The sequence below is a fragment of the Nicotiana tabacum genome, chromosome 3, assembly GCF_000715075.1.
Source record: "Nicotiana tabacum cultivar K326 chromosome 3, ASM71507v2, whole genome shotgun sequence".
In the NCBI taxonomy this organism is placed as follows: Eukaryota; Viridiplantae; Streptophyta; class Magnoliopsida; order Solanales; family Solanaceae; genus Nicotiana; species Nicotiana tabacum.
The window spans coordinates 67,432,633-67,451,310 of NC_134082.1; the positions used below are offsets into that span (position 1 = coordinate 67,432,633).

An 18,678-nucleotide genomic window follows, 5' to 3' on the forward strand; every position below is an offset into this window, starting at 1 on the left:
AAAGCCTTCCACCAAGTGAAGGCAGCTCCAAATGATAAGTAGTGAAAGCGACCTCGCTAGTCTCCAGAATACTCGTTGTACGAAGCATCCTCTGACACTTATCCAAGAAACCCTGAGCATCCTCACTGTCTGCACCACTGAAGGTCGGAGGCTGAAGTCTACCAAACCTCTCCAACCTACGCTGCTTATCCTCTGGCATGGCAGGAACTACATAGTCCTGAGCAGTTGCAACCGGCTGGGCTAGATGTTCCCCCAACGTCTGAAGTCCTTACACGACCTACTCAGGTGTGCGAGCGGCGGGAGTTTGATTGCCTCCCTGGCCTGAGAAGTAGCTGCGGCTGTAGTAGCTAAGACCGCCTGAGATAGACCAGTACAAACTGATAGAATCTGAGCCAAGGCCTCCTGAAGACCCGGAATTACAATGGGCACAGCTGGTGCCTGAGTTGGTGCTGCTGGAGCATCCACAACTGAGACCTGATCCTGAACTGGGGTGGTTGGTGGATCTGCAGGTGCTGCCCTAGCTATTGTGCGGGTCACACCTCTGCCCCTACTACGGCCACGCCCGCATCCTCGGCCTCTAGTGGCCACAGCTGATGGTACTGGTGGTCGTCCATCCTGATCGGTAGCATGTGTCCTAACCATCTGTGAGAGAATAGAATGACATAAGTTTAGTACTCGGATCAACAAATTCGCACGATAAGAACTTCAAGAATATGAAGTTTTTCCTAAAGGTTTTGCAGCCTCTCAAGGATAAATACAGACGTCTCTGTACCTACCCGCGAGACTCTACTAAACCTGCTCATGACTCGTGAGACCTATGTAACCTAGGCTCTAATACTAACTTGTCACGACCCTAAACCCGAACCCGGTCGTGATGGCAGCCTCTCGTGAAGACAAGGTCAGTCGACACTTTTATTTCAATTTTTAAGCAATTAAACAATAAGAATCAAGTCTAAAACATGATAAATAATCCAAAAGTAAGCAGTTAACAGTACAGTTGCAGAAAATAAACCCAACACAGCCCGATACAGGGGTGTCACTAGTCATACGCATCTATCAATACACTACAAGTCTGAAATGCCTATCAAGCTATTACAAAGTCACTGAATAGGGAAAAGAAATGAGATAAAGGGGAGAAACACGGGACTGCGGATGCCAAGCAGCTACCTCGTGGACTCCGAAATCTGTCGGGAGCTCTCAACCCTTACTGGCAGGATCAGCAACGCCTGAATCTGTATACAAGGTGCATGGAGTAAAGTTAATCCTCCAACTCAGTGAGTAATACTCATAAATAAAGACTGAAAGCAAGAAATCACGTAAGGCACATTACATGCTATAATGAAGCAGTAAAAGCCAGTAAAACAATGAATTAGTAAGGATATGTAGAAGTCATTATAGTTTAACTTAAACTTTATGAAAACCCTTTCCAACAATTAAGCAAGTAAATGACAGGCAAATAAGAAAGATAAACACATAAAGGTTCGCCCCTCGGGCGCAATGTCAACAAATCTGTCCCTCGGGCAATATCTCAGAACAATACCAGCCCCTTGGGCTATATCTCACATCACAATGGGTGCCCGCGCTCACTGGGGGGTGCAGACTCCTAGAGGAGCCCCTTATGGCCCAAGCGCAATATCAAGTCATCTTGTGGCATCATCACTAGGCCCTCAGCCTCATATCAACAAGCCACCTCATGGTGTACATATCTCAGGCCCTCAGCCTCATAATCATAATCAGTGTTTCCTCACAACATAGACCCTCGGCCTTACTCAGTCAAAAATCCTCACAAGCCACTCGGGCAATAGTAAAATATGATTCTCAACCCAAAATATCATATAAAAGATCATTTAAGTGTTAAAACAGAATAAACATGGCTAAGTTATAAAAACAGTTGAATATAGCATGACTGAGTTCAAGTATAAAGTCAAAACAGTGAGGAAATATCAATAAAATTCCATAAGGGTTCAAATAGTAGGCACGAGGCCCAAATATGGCATTCAACCCAAAACATGATGTTCACAAATAGATTTCAGTCAAAAACGCGATAAAATAGTCATTCGAGACGGACTAAGTCACAATCTCCAACAGTGCACGACCCCACGCTCGTCATCAAGTGTGTGTGTCACCTTAATATAGCACAACGATGTGCAAATCCGGGGTTTCATACCCTCAGGACATCATTTACAATCATTACTCACCTCAATCTGGTCCAATCTCTAGCCCGCGATGCCTTTGTTCCTCGAATAGTCCTCCATTCGCATCAAATCTATCCAAAATCAGAACCACGATGTCAAAATATGCTAAGGGAACGAAGCCCAAGAGAAAATAATCAATTTACAATACAAATCCCGAAATTACCAAAACCCGACCCCCGGGCCCACGTCTCGGATTCCGGTAAAAATTACATCAATGGATTCCTTATCACTCCCCGAGTTCATTCATACCAAAATCATCAAAATACGGCCACAAATGACCCCTCAAATCCCAAATTCTAGGTCTCCAATTTCAAGCCCTAGTTCTTCAATTTTATGCTTAATTTCCATAATTAATTAGGTAGATTTCACATTAGAATCGAGTTTTAAGTCCATGAATTTTACCTCCACGTGATTCCCCTTGAATCCCTCTTCAATCCTCTTCAAAAAGCTCCAAAAACGCTCAAAAATGGAGGAAATAAACCCCAAAATCGCGGACAAGACGACTATTTAAACATTCTGCCCGGGCCTCAATCCTTCTTCGCGAACGCGGTCAACGCCTCCCGTTCGCGAAGCACAATTCAACTTTGACCAAAATTTCCTCTTTCGCAATCGCGACCTGCCCATCGTGAACGTGATGGCTATTCAGATTGACCCTTCGCGATCACGTTACCTCACTCGCGAACGCGATGAATAAAAATACCCTGAAGCTCAGCTGCCAAATTCCTCTACGCGAACGCGGTCCACTTCACACGAACGCGATGACCAATCACCCAGCCCTTCGCGAACGCGAAGGCCAAAATCTTTGCCTTCTCCAGCTAACCCTTCGCGAACGCAAGGACCTTCTCGCGAACGCGAAGGTCTAAATCCTCTGCAACACACAACAGTTTTTCTGTATTTCCAAACATCATGAAATGGTCTGATTGATCACCCGAAACTCACTCGAGACCCCCAGGACCTCAACCAAACATACCAGCATATCCCATAAACTCATTCAAACTTGTTCCAACCTTCGGAACGCCCAAAACAACATCAAAACATCAAATTTGCATCGTATTCAAGCCTAAGAATTCCAAAATCTTCCAAATTACGCTTTTGATAAAAAAAAAAACCCCACCAAACCACATCCGAATGACCTGAAATTTTGCACACACATCCCAAATGACACCACAGAACTACTGCAACTCTTGGAATTCCATTCTGGCCCCTATATCAAAATCTCACCTATCAACCGAAAATCGCCAAAAATCCAATTTCGTCAATTCAATCCTAAATCTACTCCGAACCTCTAAAACCCATTCCGATCACGCTCCTAAGTCCCAAATCACCTCCCGAAGCTATTCAAACCATTGGAACTCACATCCGAGCCCTCTAACACACAAGTCAATATCTGGTTGACTTTTGCAACTTAAGCTTCCTCAAAAGAGACTAAGTGTCTCAAACCTTACCAAATCTTCTTCGAACCCAAGCCAACCAACCTGATCACATATAAAACCAATAGACAAAGCAATAAGAAAAAGAAATGGGGAAAATGGAGCGGTAACTCATGAGATGACTGGTCGGGTCGTCACAATAAAGCTGGGCCGGTAAGGCTGTCACAGCTACTACAACTGACAAGCCAACAAAATATATGTACATGGCCTACAAGCCCAACATACTGCACTAACTGACATGATATGTCTACAAGCCTCTACTGATAGATGTACTGTAATCGGAACAAGATCCCCGACCTACTTATTAACCTATCTACATATATGCCCAAGATGTACACCAACTGCTAGACCTGGCAACTCCGAAAGACGGGGAGCTTACCGATAAAGATGACCTCGGGCAACACCTACTGAGGAGGTCTACTCGTCTGTCTGTCTGAACCTTCATGCATGAAACGCAGCGTCCCTGGGAAAGGGACGTCAGTACGAAATAATGTACCGAGTATGTAAGAAAATATACTGAAGCTGAAACTGAACTGATAATATCATAACTGAAAACAACTAGGAGTCAAAGAAAATCTGAAGATATGCTCATCTGTTGATACTGACTCAACTCTCTCAATATAGTGAATAAAATAACTGTATATATATATATATATATATATATATATATATATATATATATATATATATATATATATATATATATATATATATATATATATATATATATATATATATATATATGTGTGTGTGTGTGTGTGTGTGTGTGTGTGTGTATGTGTGTGTGTATATATAAATATATATTTGCTCTGCCGTAGTAGGCTCGATCATAGGCGCTCGGCCATACTAGGCTCTGTATCTCGACCAACTGGGCTCGCTCATAGGCGCTCGGCCACAGCAGGCTTGGTATATAACTTACCATCTAATCAGAGGTTGCCCAATAGGGGTCTGCCTTTCGATTATAGCTCGACGGTAATAAAAATATTGTAATATTGTATATATATATACTCTCTGCTCTCTTGAATGGAAAAAAAGAAATACTCAATTCTTTGATGTCAAAAGGGAAGTTTAACATTTGCATGCATGCATCAATAAAAGCTTCAAGTAGATGAAGCAGTAGACATCTTTATTTGGTATTTAATTTTGTGGTCAATCAGAGGCTTTCATAATTTGACAATTATGCGATATTGGTCAGACTGAAAACAGTGAATGAGCTTCTTAATGTAGCGATATCCTAATTCTAAGAACTGAAAAGTTCACGTAATGAATATGAAATTCCGATAAAGAGAATATTGTAATTTACAAAACTTGAAAAATATACGAAAATTCCGAGATATGGATTTTTTTTTATGCTTCATCATCAAACTCGTTTAATTACGAGATTATGCCAAAATAAAGGAATGGATTAGCTTTAACATACCTGGAGTAGGGAAAAATCTGTATGATGTTCTGGAAAAAAGTTGCATCGTACTTCTTTGGAACCTCAAAATTTCTCCGTTGCTAAAACTCTAAAAATTCTCGCTGGAATTGTTGGAATTATAGAAATCACATTGCTAAGGTATAAATCTGATCTTAAGTGATTTTGAGAATGGAAGGTTGAATGAATTATAAGGATGGATAACGCTCTTTTCACTTTTTAATTGAAAGACTTTGATATATAAAGTCTTGGAAATGAAAAGAATAGGTAAGCTTATGACACCTAATCCAGGAATGACTCTTAGTCATTTCCTTATAGTGTGGCTAGCCTCCACGTGGGAATGGGATGAGATATTTTATTTTTATTCACTTATTAGGTAATGTCCCATTAACCGGTAACTAACCAATTGCCCGCAAAATTAAGAATTGTCTCAAATTACTTAAAATTCTACTTATTTTAATATCCTTTATACATCATATTATCACGGTCATATGGTTCCTTGTATGGTACTAGTCTATAAATATTGGGTATTATAGCCCGGAACGTATTTAATCGCAAATCGACAACCTTCAACGAAATTCATTTTCTTTAATTCATGTACCCTTTTCTTTATGGCACTTACTTATTGCTTATTATAAATAGCATAATATGCTAACCTCAAGATAATCTCATCCCCGAGTTTATGTCAATTTACTGAAGACAAAACGTTAACGTACGGAAAACGCGAGATGTAACATCTACTTTTGTCACGCCCCGAGCCTGGGGCGAGACCGACACCTAGTGTCTCACCTATCCTTTCGTACCACTTGCAACTAAGAGACTCTGAACATGTAATGTCATACTTTGGCCATGGGACACATTATAAAATAATGTGTGATGCTAAATATAAAACTGGATAGAGACTACCGCTGAGTAAATGTCAACATAAAGTTGGACCGGCAAGGCCGTCGTAACTACTACAACTGACAAGCCAACAAAATATACGTATAGGGCCTACAAGCCCAACATACTGCACTAACTGACAGGATATGTCTACAAGCCTCTACTGATAGATGTACTATGATCGGAACAGGCCCCGACCTACCCATAATTTATCTACATATATGCACAAGATGTACACCAAACTGCTAGACCCATCAACTCCGAAAGACAGGGAGCTTACCGATAAAGCTGAACCCGGGCAACACCTACTAAGGAGGTTTACCCTCCTGTCTGTCTGAACCTGCACGCATGAAATGCAGCGCCCCCAGAAAGGGACGTCAGGACGAAATAATGTACCGAGTATGTAAGGCAATATACTGAAAGCTGAAACTGAACTGATAATATAATAACTAAAAATAGCTGGGGATCAAAGATAATCTGAAGATATGCTCACTTGCTGATACTGATTATATTCTCTCAATATAATAAGTAAAATAGTTGTACGGCCTTATAAGGATCGATAAATATATATAACTGCTCTGCCGTAGTAGGCTTGCTCATAGGCGCTCGGCCATACTAGGCTCTGTATCTCGACAAATTGGACTCGTTCATAGGCGCTCGGCCACAGTAGGATCGGCATATGACATACCATCTGATCAGAGGTTGCCCAATAGGGGCCTGCCCATCGATTGTAGCTCGATGATAATGAAAATACTGTATATATAAACTCTCTGCTCTCTTGACTGGAAGAAGGAAATACTCAATTGAATATGAAGTCCCGATAAGAAGAATATATCATTTATTTTCTAGTCAAGCTATTTCGAGCGAATGGATTCTCTGTAGCTATAGCTTGTGATATGCTCATGTCAAAGACGGTGCTATGAAGACACTGAATTTTACTATGTGACAATTTGAAATCATAATATAGTCTTTTGAGTTTTGACCAACAAAATGCTCCAGCAGGAAGCATTATACGAAAATTAGTTTAATTGCACATAATAGATATTTTTGTAAAGGTGAATCATCATGATTAAGAAAGATCTTTTTCTCCTTTTTCACTTACAAAACTAGGAAAATATACGTAAAATTAAGGAATATGAAATTTTTTCTGTGTCACGTTGTCAAACTCGTGTAATTATGAGATTATGCAAAATGAAGGGAGAGCTTCGCAAAATTTTTACGTTGCTACAATTCTAAAAATTCTCGTTGAATTTTCTTTTGTAGGAATTTCTTGCAAGAAGAACATTGCTACGTTTCACTTCTGATTGTAAGGTTTGAAATGATTTCAAACTTGCTGAAAGGTTTGAAATGAAATTTGCTGAAAGTTTTAGGAGAATGACTTTAACGTTCCACCTTCATTATAATTTTGCGCAGTCTTTGATATTGAAAGACTTTGAAATGTACTCAAGGTATACCTACAAGCCACCTAATAGGAAATGAATCTTAGTCATTTCTTTGTAACGTAGCTAACTGCCACGTTTTGGGATGAGAATAATTGTTCTTGATCCACTTATTAGTTAATTAGGTAATGTTTTGTTATTCGGTAATTAATCAATTACCCGCAAAATTAAAAATTATCTTAAATTACTTAAAATTCTACTTATTTTTAATATACTTTATACATCATACTATTGTGGTTATATGGTACCTTGCATGGTACTAGTCCACAAGTATTGGGTATTATAGCTCAGACCGTATTTTATCCAAATTCAACAACCTTCAACGAAATTCATTTTCTTTAATTCGTGTACCCTTTCCTTCATGGCACTTACTTATTGCTTGGTATAAATAGCGTAAATATGCTAAAATCAAGATAATCTCATCCCCAAGTTTATGTCAATTTACTGAAGACGAAACTTTAACGTACGAAAATGCAAGATGTAACAAATCATTAGGACCGGGCACGTTTGGCCAGCCAAGGGACCGGGACCGGACCGGTCCCTTGGCGGGCCAAATGGGCCCAACAGTATTTTTTTTATAAAAAAATAGTCGTTTGGCTATTTTAAAAAAAAGAATTGTTGGGCTTTAAAAAATAGTCATTAGCTATTTAGAAAATAGTCATTTAACCTCCCAACTTTGTTTTAACTCCAAACTTTTTATATCACACTTTTTTCTATTTTAAACAATAAATATTCCTCATTCTTTTATTTTTCTTACAAAATCAATATCAATCTATCACAATCTCTCTCTGATTTTCTTCTATACTTGCTACTATTGCTTACTTTATTCTAAAAAATAGTCAAAAAATATTAAGGTTATTACAATTTGTGAAAAAATTATGAAGCTGGTGAATTAAAGACAAGTCTTCAACGATAATCAATTTTCAACAAGTTGTTCGTCAATTCGGTAAATTCGTTCCAACTCTTAAGTCTTAATATTATAGTTTTGTTTGTTTTATTTATTTGCTATTACTTGCTTAATTAAGATGTCTTCATTAAGAAATATTTTTGGTAAAAAATAAGAATAAGGGAAAATCCAAGACTGGCGAATCTAGCGGTACTGCTATTCCTCCTCCCCTGCCCCCGACTCCCCATATCAAACCCCATATTCATCCTACACCTGCTATTCTTGATTAGTTTTTTTTCTTCTCAATAGTGGTATTAGCAACTTGTTGTGCTCATTCTATAGGGGAGAGGAAGACTAAGAAAGATATTGCCATATTTTTTTAATGCTACTAGTATCTATGAATGTGCGCTACAAGTTAATAATGGCACGTAATGGCTTAAACATTTAAATCATCTAAAAGCCAAAAAATATTATTACATTAGCATAATACATGAATTCTAAATAAAAGGACATCATTCGAACTTACACAAATGATTAATTTAGTCATGTTAGTTAGAAAATTACGTATTATACTTTAAAAGTATTTGATGTGATGGTAACTTACCGAATACTTTTTTCTAAATGATGCTTTTTTGTGTGTGTGTGTATGTTAATTTCCTTCTAATGCTTTGGTTGCTCTGTCGTAACCAGAACTCTTGTTGTCGGTATTGATATTCCTCTTGAAAGTGCAACATATAGTTGTTCGTGCAAGAAAACATATTGCATATAGTCTAATATTTAGAATATTTTTCTTTGTGCTTTATTTATTATAATTACAAAATATAAACATACCTAAAATGATTTTGACACAAATTTAAAAGGATACTCTTTAGTTTCAGAAGACAAAAGTTAAATTCAGGGATAAAAATATATTTAGAAGTACATTGACCAGTATCATAATTTTTTCATGTATAACATACAGTTGTTCGCGCAAGAAAACATATTGCATATAGTCTAATATTTAGGATGTTTGTCTTTGTGCTTTATTTATTATATAGTTATTGTCAAAATTTCTATATACCATCTATGTGCTATTACATAAGTTATTCGGCGGATCTAAGTTTTTCAGTAGCATGACGGGCATATATTTTTTTCGAAATCAATATATATGCAATGGAAGATCAATTTTAACTTAGTATATTATATATATGGTGACACAAACATAAATAATAATTAATAAACTTGACAACAAACATGTGTGGTAGAAGGGCATTTGGTATTAAAATATTTAAATATTCTTCTTGGTAATAATTGTTGGTATCATCTTCTGCTGAGCCAAAAACTGAAAAATATTTTATTTTACCATAAAATTTCACAATCAACCTTTTATTTAATTGATCAATATATTCATTTTTGCTAACTAAGATAGCTTTTTAATTTCTATCATGCAATTTCCACAAATAGCATTTTAATATAATGATAGAAATATTTTCCCTATTAAATGCATTATTATTTCGAAATCATCTTTTTTTAGCTGCTCTTCTTTGTTTCCAACATGAAGCAAGAAGTAACCAAATACTAGATTTGTTATTACTTTATATTTCTTATCAGTTTTTCATTTGAGGCAATAAGTATTATTTTGGCAAGCTAGTTTTTACAGTCTTTGCTTTCGTCGATTTTGAAACTATTGGTAGTACTTGATAGAAATCTCCTTCCAACCAAACGGTTCGTTGATATTCAATATATCTGCAGAACTCAGAGCAATTATTTCGATCGTTTGACACTTAGCTATAAGCACTTCATCCTATATTATCAATTTTGCTTTCTTTATAAGTTTAGCAACATTACTCTGCTTTGATATATTTGTGATGGTTATTTCATTTGGTTGAAGAGGTATATCAAATCTAAAGTGAGTGACCTCATAATAAAATCGTTGCTGGTACACCATTTGTTATTATTGCTAACAGTATCATGCCTTTTGATTGACATTTGCAAGTAATACATGACATAAAAATATTATTTTGATTTCGACGGAGGCATCTACAAAAGATAATCCCGCTATACAGGAGTCGACTCTTTATAATATAGTCTTGAAAGTTTGTTCTTGTTCAGGATTTAGGTTTGATTGTGCTTCAACAGACAATTTTATGGCCGTTTGATTCTCAATACTATACTAACTTATTTTAGTTTGTGTTCTAATTTTGTTAATCTATAACGCTCTTTTTATGGAATAAATTTATGTACCTTAAGATTTTTTTTTTTAACTTGAAAATACTTTTACTCATATGATAAATTTAAAAATAATTAAATTGGATTCTCTCACTAAATAATTAATTGATAGATTTTATTGTTTGGTCTTAACATAAAAAATAATTTATTTTATTTTGATTCATATTCTTACTATTAGTTAAAGATTTAATCTTAATTATAATTTTATCCACCATAAATTTTATTTTTAAAGAGTAAAAAGATAGATTTGACATTTCACTTTTAGGTCTTTATGTTTGCAGAATCATTAATGATATTGACTCTTGCCAACTATTTTTCTTTTTCTTTCTCACACATTTATATTCTTAAATATTTTCTTAGTTATTGATATTACACGAAAAATCAATTAAAAATATATTATTTGAGTAGGAAAACAGTTCAAATTAATATAAAGATATATTATGGGGATATATTTTTTCGCTCAATTTCAATCCTTTATGCAATCCATTTAATAGTACATTTATTTTTTCTTGGTATTGGATATTATGGAGTGGTAATGTACTGCTAATATGAAGGATTCTTATAAAATTAATTTAATTTTTACATACTTTTAATAAGAATTTAATAGACAAAATTTATTAATTTTAAAATTTTAAATACTAAAAAAATCAACAAGAAGGTCTTGTAGTCCAAAAAAATCGGTTATTTTATTATATCCTTTACCTATGAGTTCTTCTATTTAATATTTAGGACTATTTTGCTCTATCAATATTGTATTCGTATTTTTATAATAATATAGGCTCTCATTTTTCTAAATAGATTTGGACAATATAATATACTCTCAAATTAAATTAGTAATAGGACATTATTAAACATTTTCAAATTAAATAAGCAACAAAAAATTTTAACGTGGAATAATTATACTAATGGGATTCCAAACGTGTAGAATTATGTCCTAAAATTAATAGGATTACAAGGCTAATATCTAGAATTCCAGTTAAGTCCTTTTATTGTGAGTTATTATACTTAATGTTATAAGGTAATTTTTTTAAACCGACATTGTATTCATGCTTTTATAATAATATAGATAATAAAATTACAAGGCATTGCTTTGAATATTATTTTACAATATTTTTGTCTTTAAATTTGAATAAAAAAATTAGGTCACAATTCTATAATAAATTTACAAGGCATTGCCTTAAATATTTCTTTTTAACATCTTTTTGTCTCTAATTTCTATTTAATTTTTAAATAAATCACTATTTAGTCGTTGGGCCCACTTAGCCCACGGGCCCAGCCCATTTAGCCAGGGACCATGAGTTTGTGGGCCCGGTCCCAAGCCGGTTCCTATAAAAAGACCGTTTAGCCCATTTCTTTAAGGACCGGGACCAGACTGGGACAGCGGCCCACGAGACCGGCCCGTTTAGGGTCCAGACCAGCCCACTTGCTAGCCCGTCATCGAAATTCCAACAAGAAAAGGGGAGCCCGAAAAAGCTCCAAACTCCAACCATGGCAAAATTCAAATTGATAAAAAATTAATCCCTTGCTTCGCCATTGTTAGAGGAAATTATGAGCTTTAGAAGAAAAAATCTTGTAGAATCGTTGTAGAAAGAGGGTTGATTTGAGAGAGAGAGAAATCCTTTAAAAAGATTGGGGTTTATCTGGGTAAGGAATTGTGAGGATTTTTCGAGATTTACTAAATAAAAAGGCTACAATCAAGGAATACACATTTAAAAACTAATTTGTATATAATTGATAAATTGTACATGACCGTGTAATTGAGTGAAAACTTGATTAGGAAGGGTAAATAAGTTTCATATGTAGTATAGGTAGGTAAAAATCCCTACTTGGTAGATGCATGTCTAACATACTAACTTCTCCTTCTCACTAATTATTTGTCCAATATGACCACCAAAAATGTCTCCTCCAAATGTCCTCAATGTGTATCAAGTTTCAAGACTGCCAATATTATTTTTCTCCTCTCCTCTTTGCCAATACCAAGTCAAACTACCGAGTAAGACTTCTAAACAACATATGCAAACCGAGGGCACTATGAGAAAGAGGAAAGAGTTAAAGCCATAGAGATTTTCTTTTGAAGTACCAAGTGAAATGTCCTAAAAGTATCACTACAGATCAATAATAACGTTTGGTCTATGCAATTTTATGAGCTACAATGGGTTATCCAGTGAGGTGAAACACCATACATATGCTTCACAAGGGTCGAATCCCAGCCTCTATGTAAGCCCTCTGGAATGTCACTGCATTATACCTCCAGCGGCATAATGTATGCATGCCTATGTATATATATCTGGTTCATGGTTATGTTAATTCCTAAATTTCTTTTTCTGGAAATACAAAGTTCCATATCCCATGCCATGTTAGAATGCGATAGTTGCACCAGTAACCCATGCCCAATAGCCCTCCCGCCTCCGGAAACCATCCAACCCCCTCTCTCCCCAAAATATCATTTCTAACCTAAAAACAATGTACTTTAACATTTATTTGGATAATCAATTGCATAAGCCATCTAAAGTTCAAGTGAATCAAGCATAAACTGTCTTTTGAGAATTGGTAACAAAGAATATTACTATAATAGGACGAAAAAAGGCAACATAGATAATTCTGAAATACTCCACTTCTTGGTAATAACCTTTACAATGCAAGTAGCTCATTGTATGAATGTTCATTCCAAAGTCATCATGATTTACTAGCAATTCGATGGGCTTTAAAAAGCACATCAGAATGATAGCCTAATTCAAAAAAGAAAAAAAGTTACAAGATAGCACGGTCTGCAAGCTAAAGTAGCTAATCCTTACATCTGAATTTTAAGTTGGAATATTGTGACTATTTAAATAAGTTAAGGTTGCCATTTGGGCCTTTTGGGGGTGGGGGGGTGGGGGGAGGTTACCAAGTTACCACTTTAAAGGAAGGCTTGCTGCATCAGATGCCTTAAAAGCACCACTGTTATCCAAAAAAAGAAACTAAATCAAATTCAAATAAAACATAAGGCTCACAAACATAGCACAATCTCCAAACCAGAAAAAAGTAATCCATACATCTGAAACTTTAAGTTGGAATGTTGTGTCTCTCAATAAGGTACTTAAAGAGGGGAGGAAGTTACCACATTAAAGGATGGATTTGCTGCATGCCTCAAAGACGTCATAGCTGATGAAACTAAAACCAGAGGGATTTCATGTTTCAGAATTCAGGATCTCTTGTTATCTGGAAGCAATTAGAATACGTCAGAATAACCACAAATGATCACCTCTTAAACTTCACTGGAAAGTAATGTTATGGTCCTAATACAATGTTGCAGGTAAACTAAGAGTGCTACACTTCCGAAGGCTTGGCAAATTTATCATGTCAGGGGAGGGGAATCCAATAAATTGAAAACTGCTGAATGTTTTTCTTGACTCTTGAGGATGCAAGAATATCAAAAACCATGTGAAGGCATAAGCCAAACGAGTCAGTGACTTTTGGACCTGTAACAACTTCAAAGTACTAAATGTTCATACAGAAGCTTCACGTATAGATCGTGTACTTCAGTGGCATACACAATTCTGCAGTTGCATATATCAGAATGCACTTTATATATGCAAATTAAGAATAGGGCCTTGAATTGTATTAAACCTGTAGAATCTTGTTTCCAACAACAATTGTATTTACCAGATTCGCTTTTTCTCCTAAAGCTAGCTAATATACCTTGTCCCTAAAGTATAGTGTTAATGAGTTAGAAGAATGCTCCCGAAATCCTTTAACTCGTTAAACAAGCAGCACTAAAGAAAAGAACTTTAACAATAAACCATCAGATCAAGTTAAAAATTAGATTCTCAGCAATATGGCAACATTATATTGATTATTCAAACAAATGGATAGAAGACAAGAAAAAGCAACGAAGCAACAGAACTTTTAGCCCATAGAATTGGCCATTTGCGAATCTTCAAAAGGACTACAAAACTCATGTAAGTTCTATATTAGCTTTCAAAAATAAAGGGCATAGAAAATGTTAGCGCCAAGTGCTAACTCACATCTTTATAATAGATAAACAAATTCAATCATGTAAAGTCCTTCAACAACTATAAAGCTGTAATAATGCTTCCAGCTACCACAAACAAGAATCATAACTAAGCAACATTAGTATCATTAGATTTGATACCACTGTCTTCAGCTTTAGCTAAACCGAGCTCGTGCTCTAACTTGATCCAGACTTTCACCACATTAGGAGGGAACTTCTTCTTCATTATCCTAATCATCTCTTTTGCATCTTTCACCTTTGAACTGTTCACCAAACCATGCACCAAATACTTGAGTGTATTGACATCCGGAATCTTGTTTGCTGTCACACTCTCCCTGAACACTCTATACCCTGCCTCGAACCGCTCACTCCTACACAAATAGAATATCAAAGTCCTAAAAGTTGAAGCATTTGGATTGCACCCATTTGTCTCCAAATCCTCATAAACCTTCTCAGCCTCATCCATCATCCCATTCCTACAGTAACAAGACATCAAGTAATTGTAACTAATTGTATCGGGCTTTAAACCTGCATTGCTCATTTCCTCAATTAATCCTTTCACTCTCTCAGGATCACCACCCTGAAAGTTCATAATCTTAACATTATAAGCACCAACATCCGGTCCACAACCTCTCTTCACCATCTCATTCCAAATCCTCTCAGCATCATCGCTCTTCCCGCCCTTATACAACGAATGCAGTATCGTCGTGTAAATAACCACCGTAACCTCCACACCTTTCTCTTCCATCTCCTTAAGTCTCTCCATTGCCAATTCAGTTTTCCCCATTTCACAAAATGACCTAATCAATACACCATATGAAATTTTGTCGAGTAAGAATCTGTGCTTCTTTGGCATTTCATCGAACAGCTGGGGTACACGATCATATAGTTTCGAGTTAACACAAGCAGAAAGAAGCACGTTAAACGAAACAACTGATCTGGGGGTGCCTAAATCGTCCATTTGATGATAAGTCTTAAGCGCATGATCAAACATTCCGGCAATTCCATAGGAACGGATGATCGAGGAAAGGAAGGGCTCTTCGGTGATTTTCTTGTCATTTTTGTGCGACTCGAGGAATACTTCGATGTCCGAGAAACGGTGGGATTTGGCGAGGCGTTTAACTGTGTATTCCTGAGCATAACGAGAGGATAAAGGGGAAGTGTAATGGTCAGAAACGGAAGAGTAAATTTTAAGGGCTTTGTCTGGATCGTGCTCGGATTTCAGCTTCGATTTTGCTTTGGAGATAGAGATGGATGCGCCGGAGGTTGACGAAGTAGCAGCGGTAGCAGTGGCGGCTGAGGTTGACAAGTGGCGCGCGAGGCGCAGAGAAATGGAAGAAGACATGTGTTAGGGTTTTTGCCGGATCAGTGGTGCCTGGTCGTTTGTGTGTATAGAGTGACTAGTGAGTGGAGTAGGGTTTTAGGAGGCGCTGTGAAAGTTGCCGATGCTGGGGTTTGGAATGAAATGAGAATCCCGTTAGTTAAACTAAGGAAGATAATCATTTACCCCTTCTAATGCGAGACTTTCTTTTGTAGTTACTAGGTGAGGAAACAGATAGTCGTTTGGATTGACTTACTTTCAAGTGCTTTTAAGCCAACATTGTTATAAATAAAATTCTATTTATAGTGAATATTTATATTTAGAGAAATTTTAGAAATTATTACTTGGTGGTTAAGTTACTTTTTCCTTATAAATAGAGGGTTCTATTCTATTGTAATTTATTCCAAATTAATAAGAATTCTCTCCCTCGACTTTTCTCTACAATACTCTTCTTTTTTTATTGTTTCATAACACGTTATCAGCACAAGACTCTAACCAATTGGGTAGAAGCTCTATGATTGAGCATACTGATTGTCAATTGTTCCATGAACTTCCTTCATGATTAAATTCTGAATTTAAGGTATGTATTTTATCGTATTTTTCTTTTTTATTCTATAATTTGATTTTAAATACAAGCAAAGAAATAAATTTTGATTATAACTCTAATGGATTTAGTAAGAAATTATAACCACTCGAAGTGGTAAAATTTGTATGTCTTTCCATGATCAAAGTCATGTATGATCATAAGCACAAGAAGTGAAAACCCGTCCCATTGAATTTGCTCCATTCTCATTCCTTTAAGAAAATGTGATAGCAATATGTGATATGTCTGAAAGAAGACAAAATTAATACCGTGAAGGTATCAATGGATATGGACGTGACAATAGACGAAATTATAATCGTCATCAGTGTGATAATGAGAATAATAAGGATTTTCAAAATAATCCTTCACTTTGTGAAAGTAATATTTTTCATTGATTTGACATGAGATTTTATAAAGCATATAGATGATTATGGTCCATTTATGATGTGAATGTGACAACATCTGATTTATGAATACATATTCATTCTTGGAAGAATATGAACGTGCTAGTGGTAGTGAATATACCACACTAACCTCTAGAAAGAAGTTTGGGATGAAATAAGAAAACTATTTCATTATTATGGCATAAATGGTCATTGGTCACGTACTTATTGGATGCCAAAATAGTTTGGCATTGTGATTATTAAAAGACAACAGTAATGCAAGAAACAGATCTTGCATATAATTTTGACCATAACAATAATGGTATAACTTTCTCTTTAAAAGAGATATTCACCATATGGATGTTGATGAATATGTGATAGTACAAAATTAATTGAAAACTCCGCAAGAGCCAATTATACTATTTTGGAGAAACACAATTGATTATCAATAATGTATTGTGTCGTTGTAAGTCTCAAAGAAACTTATTCAGTTTCCAAAGTTTACGCGAAAGTGGTTGATTATATTGAGACTATAAATAAAGAAAATATTTAATATCTTCTATTACTACAACTTTGTAGCGGGGTAATATGTATGTGAAAAGCTACCCGCTTTATTTTCCAGTTTGTACTATACAAATAAAAGAATACCACAATAAAGTGGATGTTTATTGATATAGAAACCCATATCATAATAAACTTGGAGTTTATTGATAATTGCACACGTCATGGTGTAAATCTAAAGTTTATCAATATTGATAATTTATTCAGTTGGCATAATTAGTTTAGCCATATCAATTTAAGTATGATGTGCAAAAATAGAGAATTCACATGGGTAAATATTAAAAAAACTAGAAAGTTCTTTACGAAATCTCTTATATTGCTTGTTCTCATTAATTAATAGATCAACTAAAATTGAGATTGAATACCATGAATGCTGGAAATATCAAAGGTGAATATGGGCATATCCACCTGCCATGTATATCACATAAGATGCATCTATGAGATGGTTACATGTGCGATTGTTATTAACCCACAACATGGTGTTTGCGAGGTAACTTGCTCAATAATTTGATTTAGAGCATAATTTCCAGATTTTTTGTTCAAGATAGTTTATCTTGATAAGTTGGTTTACATCACAGTTGGTTTAGAAAAATGATTTATTGAGTGCCTCCACTTAATACCTAAACAATTGCTTATGAGAACAAAGTTTTGTATATCAGTTTGATATATGTTATATACGAAAGTATATTATCTTCTCCCCTCACAAGTGGTTCGGGGTCAGGGAACCAAATAATTCCATCTTATTATTATTGATGTGCGGTGTATATTTTGATTAACACCATAACACGCAAAGATGGATTATCAAAATTGAGGAAGCAAGTTAGTTTTTCTAACACAAGGGGGAGACAAGATAAATAGTTGAGAAAAAGTTACGTATAATGAATTATCATGTGTACATCTAGATCCTCAAATAAGATAATATGAACTTGAAGTTCATAAAAGATAATTCATCTGCAATATATTGCAAAGCATGCTGGACGCATATGCTGACCCAAAGAAAGTAACTATATTCTCACTGCAACTGCTCCTATAAGTCCTAGAAGGACAAAGTCTATGGTAAGCTTAAAGCATATAGACAATCGATTTCAAATAAACTTCTTGATAAAGAAGATGAGCAATGATCAAAATGATCATAATAAAGGAGGTAAGTGATCGAGAAGATCACATGACATAACACTTCATAAAATCTCATGAGAGATTCAGGTACCTGAATATATGAATGAAGAAATCTTTATGTTATGTCTTTATGAAAAATAAGGAGGTTGGAACTGATATAAAATGTTTGTCGATGACATTGATTATAACACTAAATATATATGAGGATCTTAAGTCTGGAGAAACAATTCAAGTAGAATTTGGTTTTATATGAAAGACAAGTA

The 18,678-nt window shown here is 35.5% G+C and overlaps 1 protein-coding gene and 1 long non-coding RNA gene across 5 annotated transcripts; both read right to left on the bottom strand.

The window, feature by feature from the left end:
• Positions 1-813: 813 nt before the first annotated feature.
• LOC142179449 (uncharacterized) lies at positions 814-5,252 on the bottom strand. Its single transcript, XR_012707604.1, has 4 exons — positions 5,046-5,252; positions 4,005-4,064; positions 2,199-2,266; positions 814-1,232 (listed from the first exon to the last, which is right to left on the bottom strand). It is a non-coding gene; the product is annotated as an uncharacterized LOC142179449 (long non-coding RNA).
• Positions 5,253-13,051: 7,799 nt separating this feature from the next.
• LOC107774337 (small ribosomal subunit protein mL103 (rPPR7)) lies at positions 13,052-15,953 on the bottom strand. Of its 4 annotated transcripts, none has more exons than XR_012707606.1 (3): positions 14,593-15,953; positions 13,558-13,658; positions 13,052-13,397 (listed from the first exon to the last, which is right to left on the bottom strand). XR_012707606.1 is itself a non-coding variant. In XM_016593832.2 (2 exons), exons 1-2 carry the CDS (start codon positions 15,794-15,796, stop codon positions 13,642-13,644), a joined length of 1,221 nt encoding a protein of 406 aa, XP_016449318.1. In that variant the 5' UTR covers positions 15,797-15,953; the 3' UTR covers positions 13,401-13,641. The 4 variants fall into 4 exon arrangements, 1 of the variants encoding a protein (XP_016449318.1); XR_012707605.1 differs by having other exon boundaries at positions 14,465-15,953; XR_001645474.2 differs by lacking the exon at positions 13,052-13,397 and having other exon boundaries at positions 13,401-13,658; positions 14,465-15,953.
• Between the last annotated feature and the right edge of the window lie 2,725 nt (positions 15,954-18,678).

Coding starts and splice junctions, on each gene's coding strand:
- LOC107774337 (XM_016593832.2), bottom strand. CDS start 15,796: ATGTCTTCTTCCATTTCTCTGCGCCTCGCGCGCCACTTGTCAACCTCA.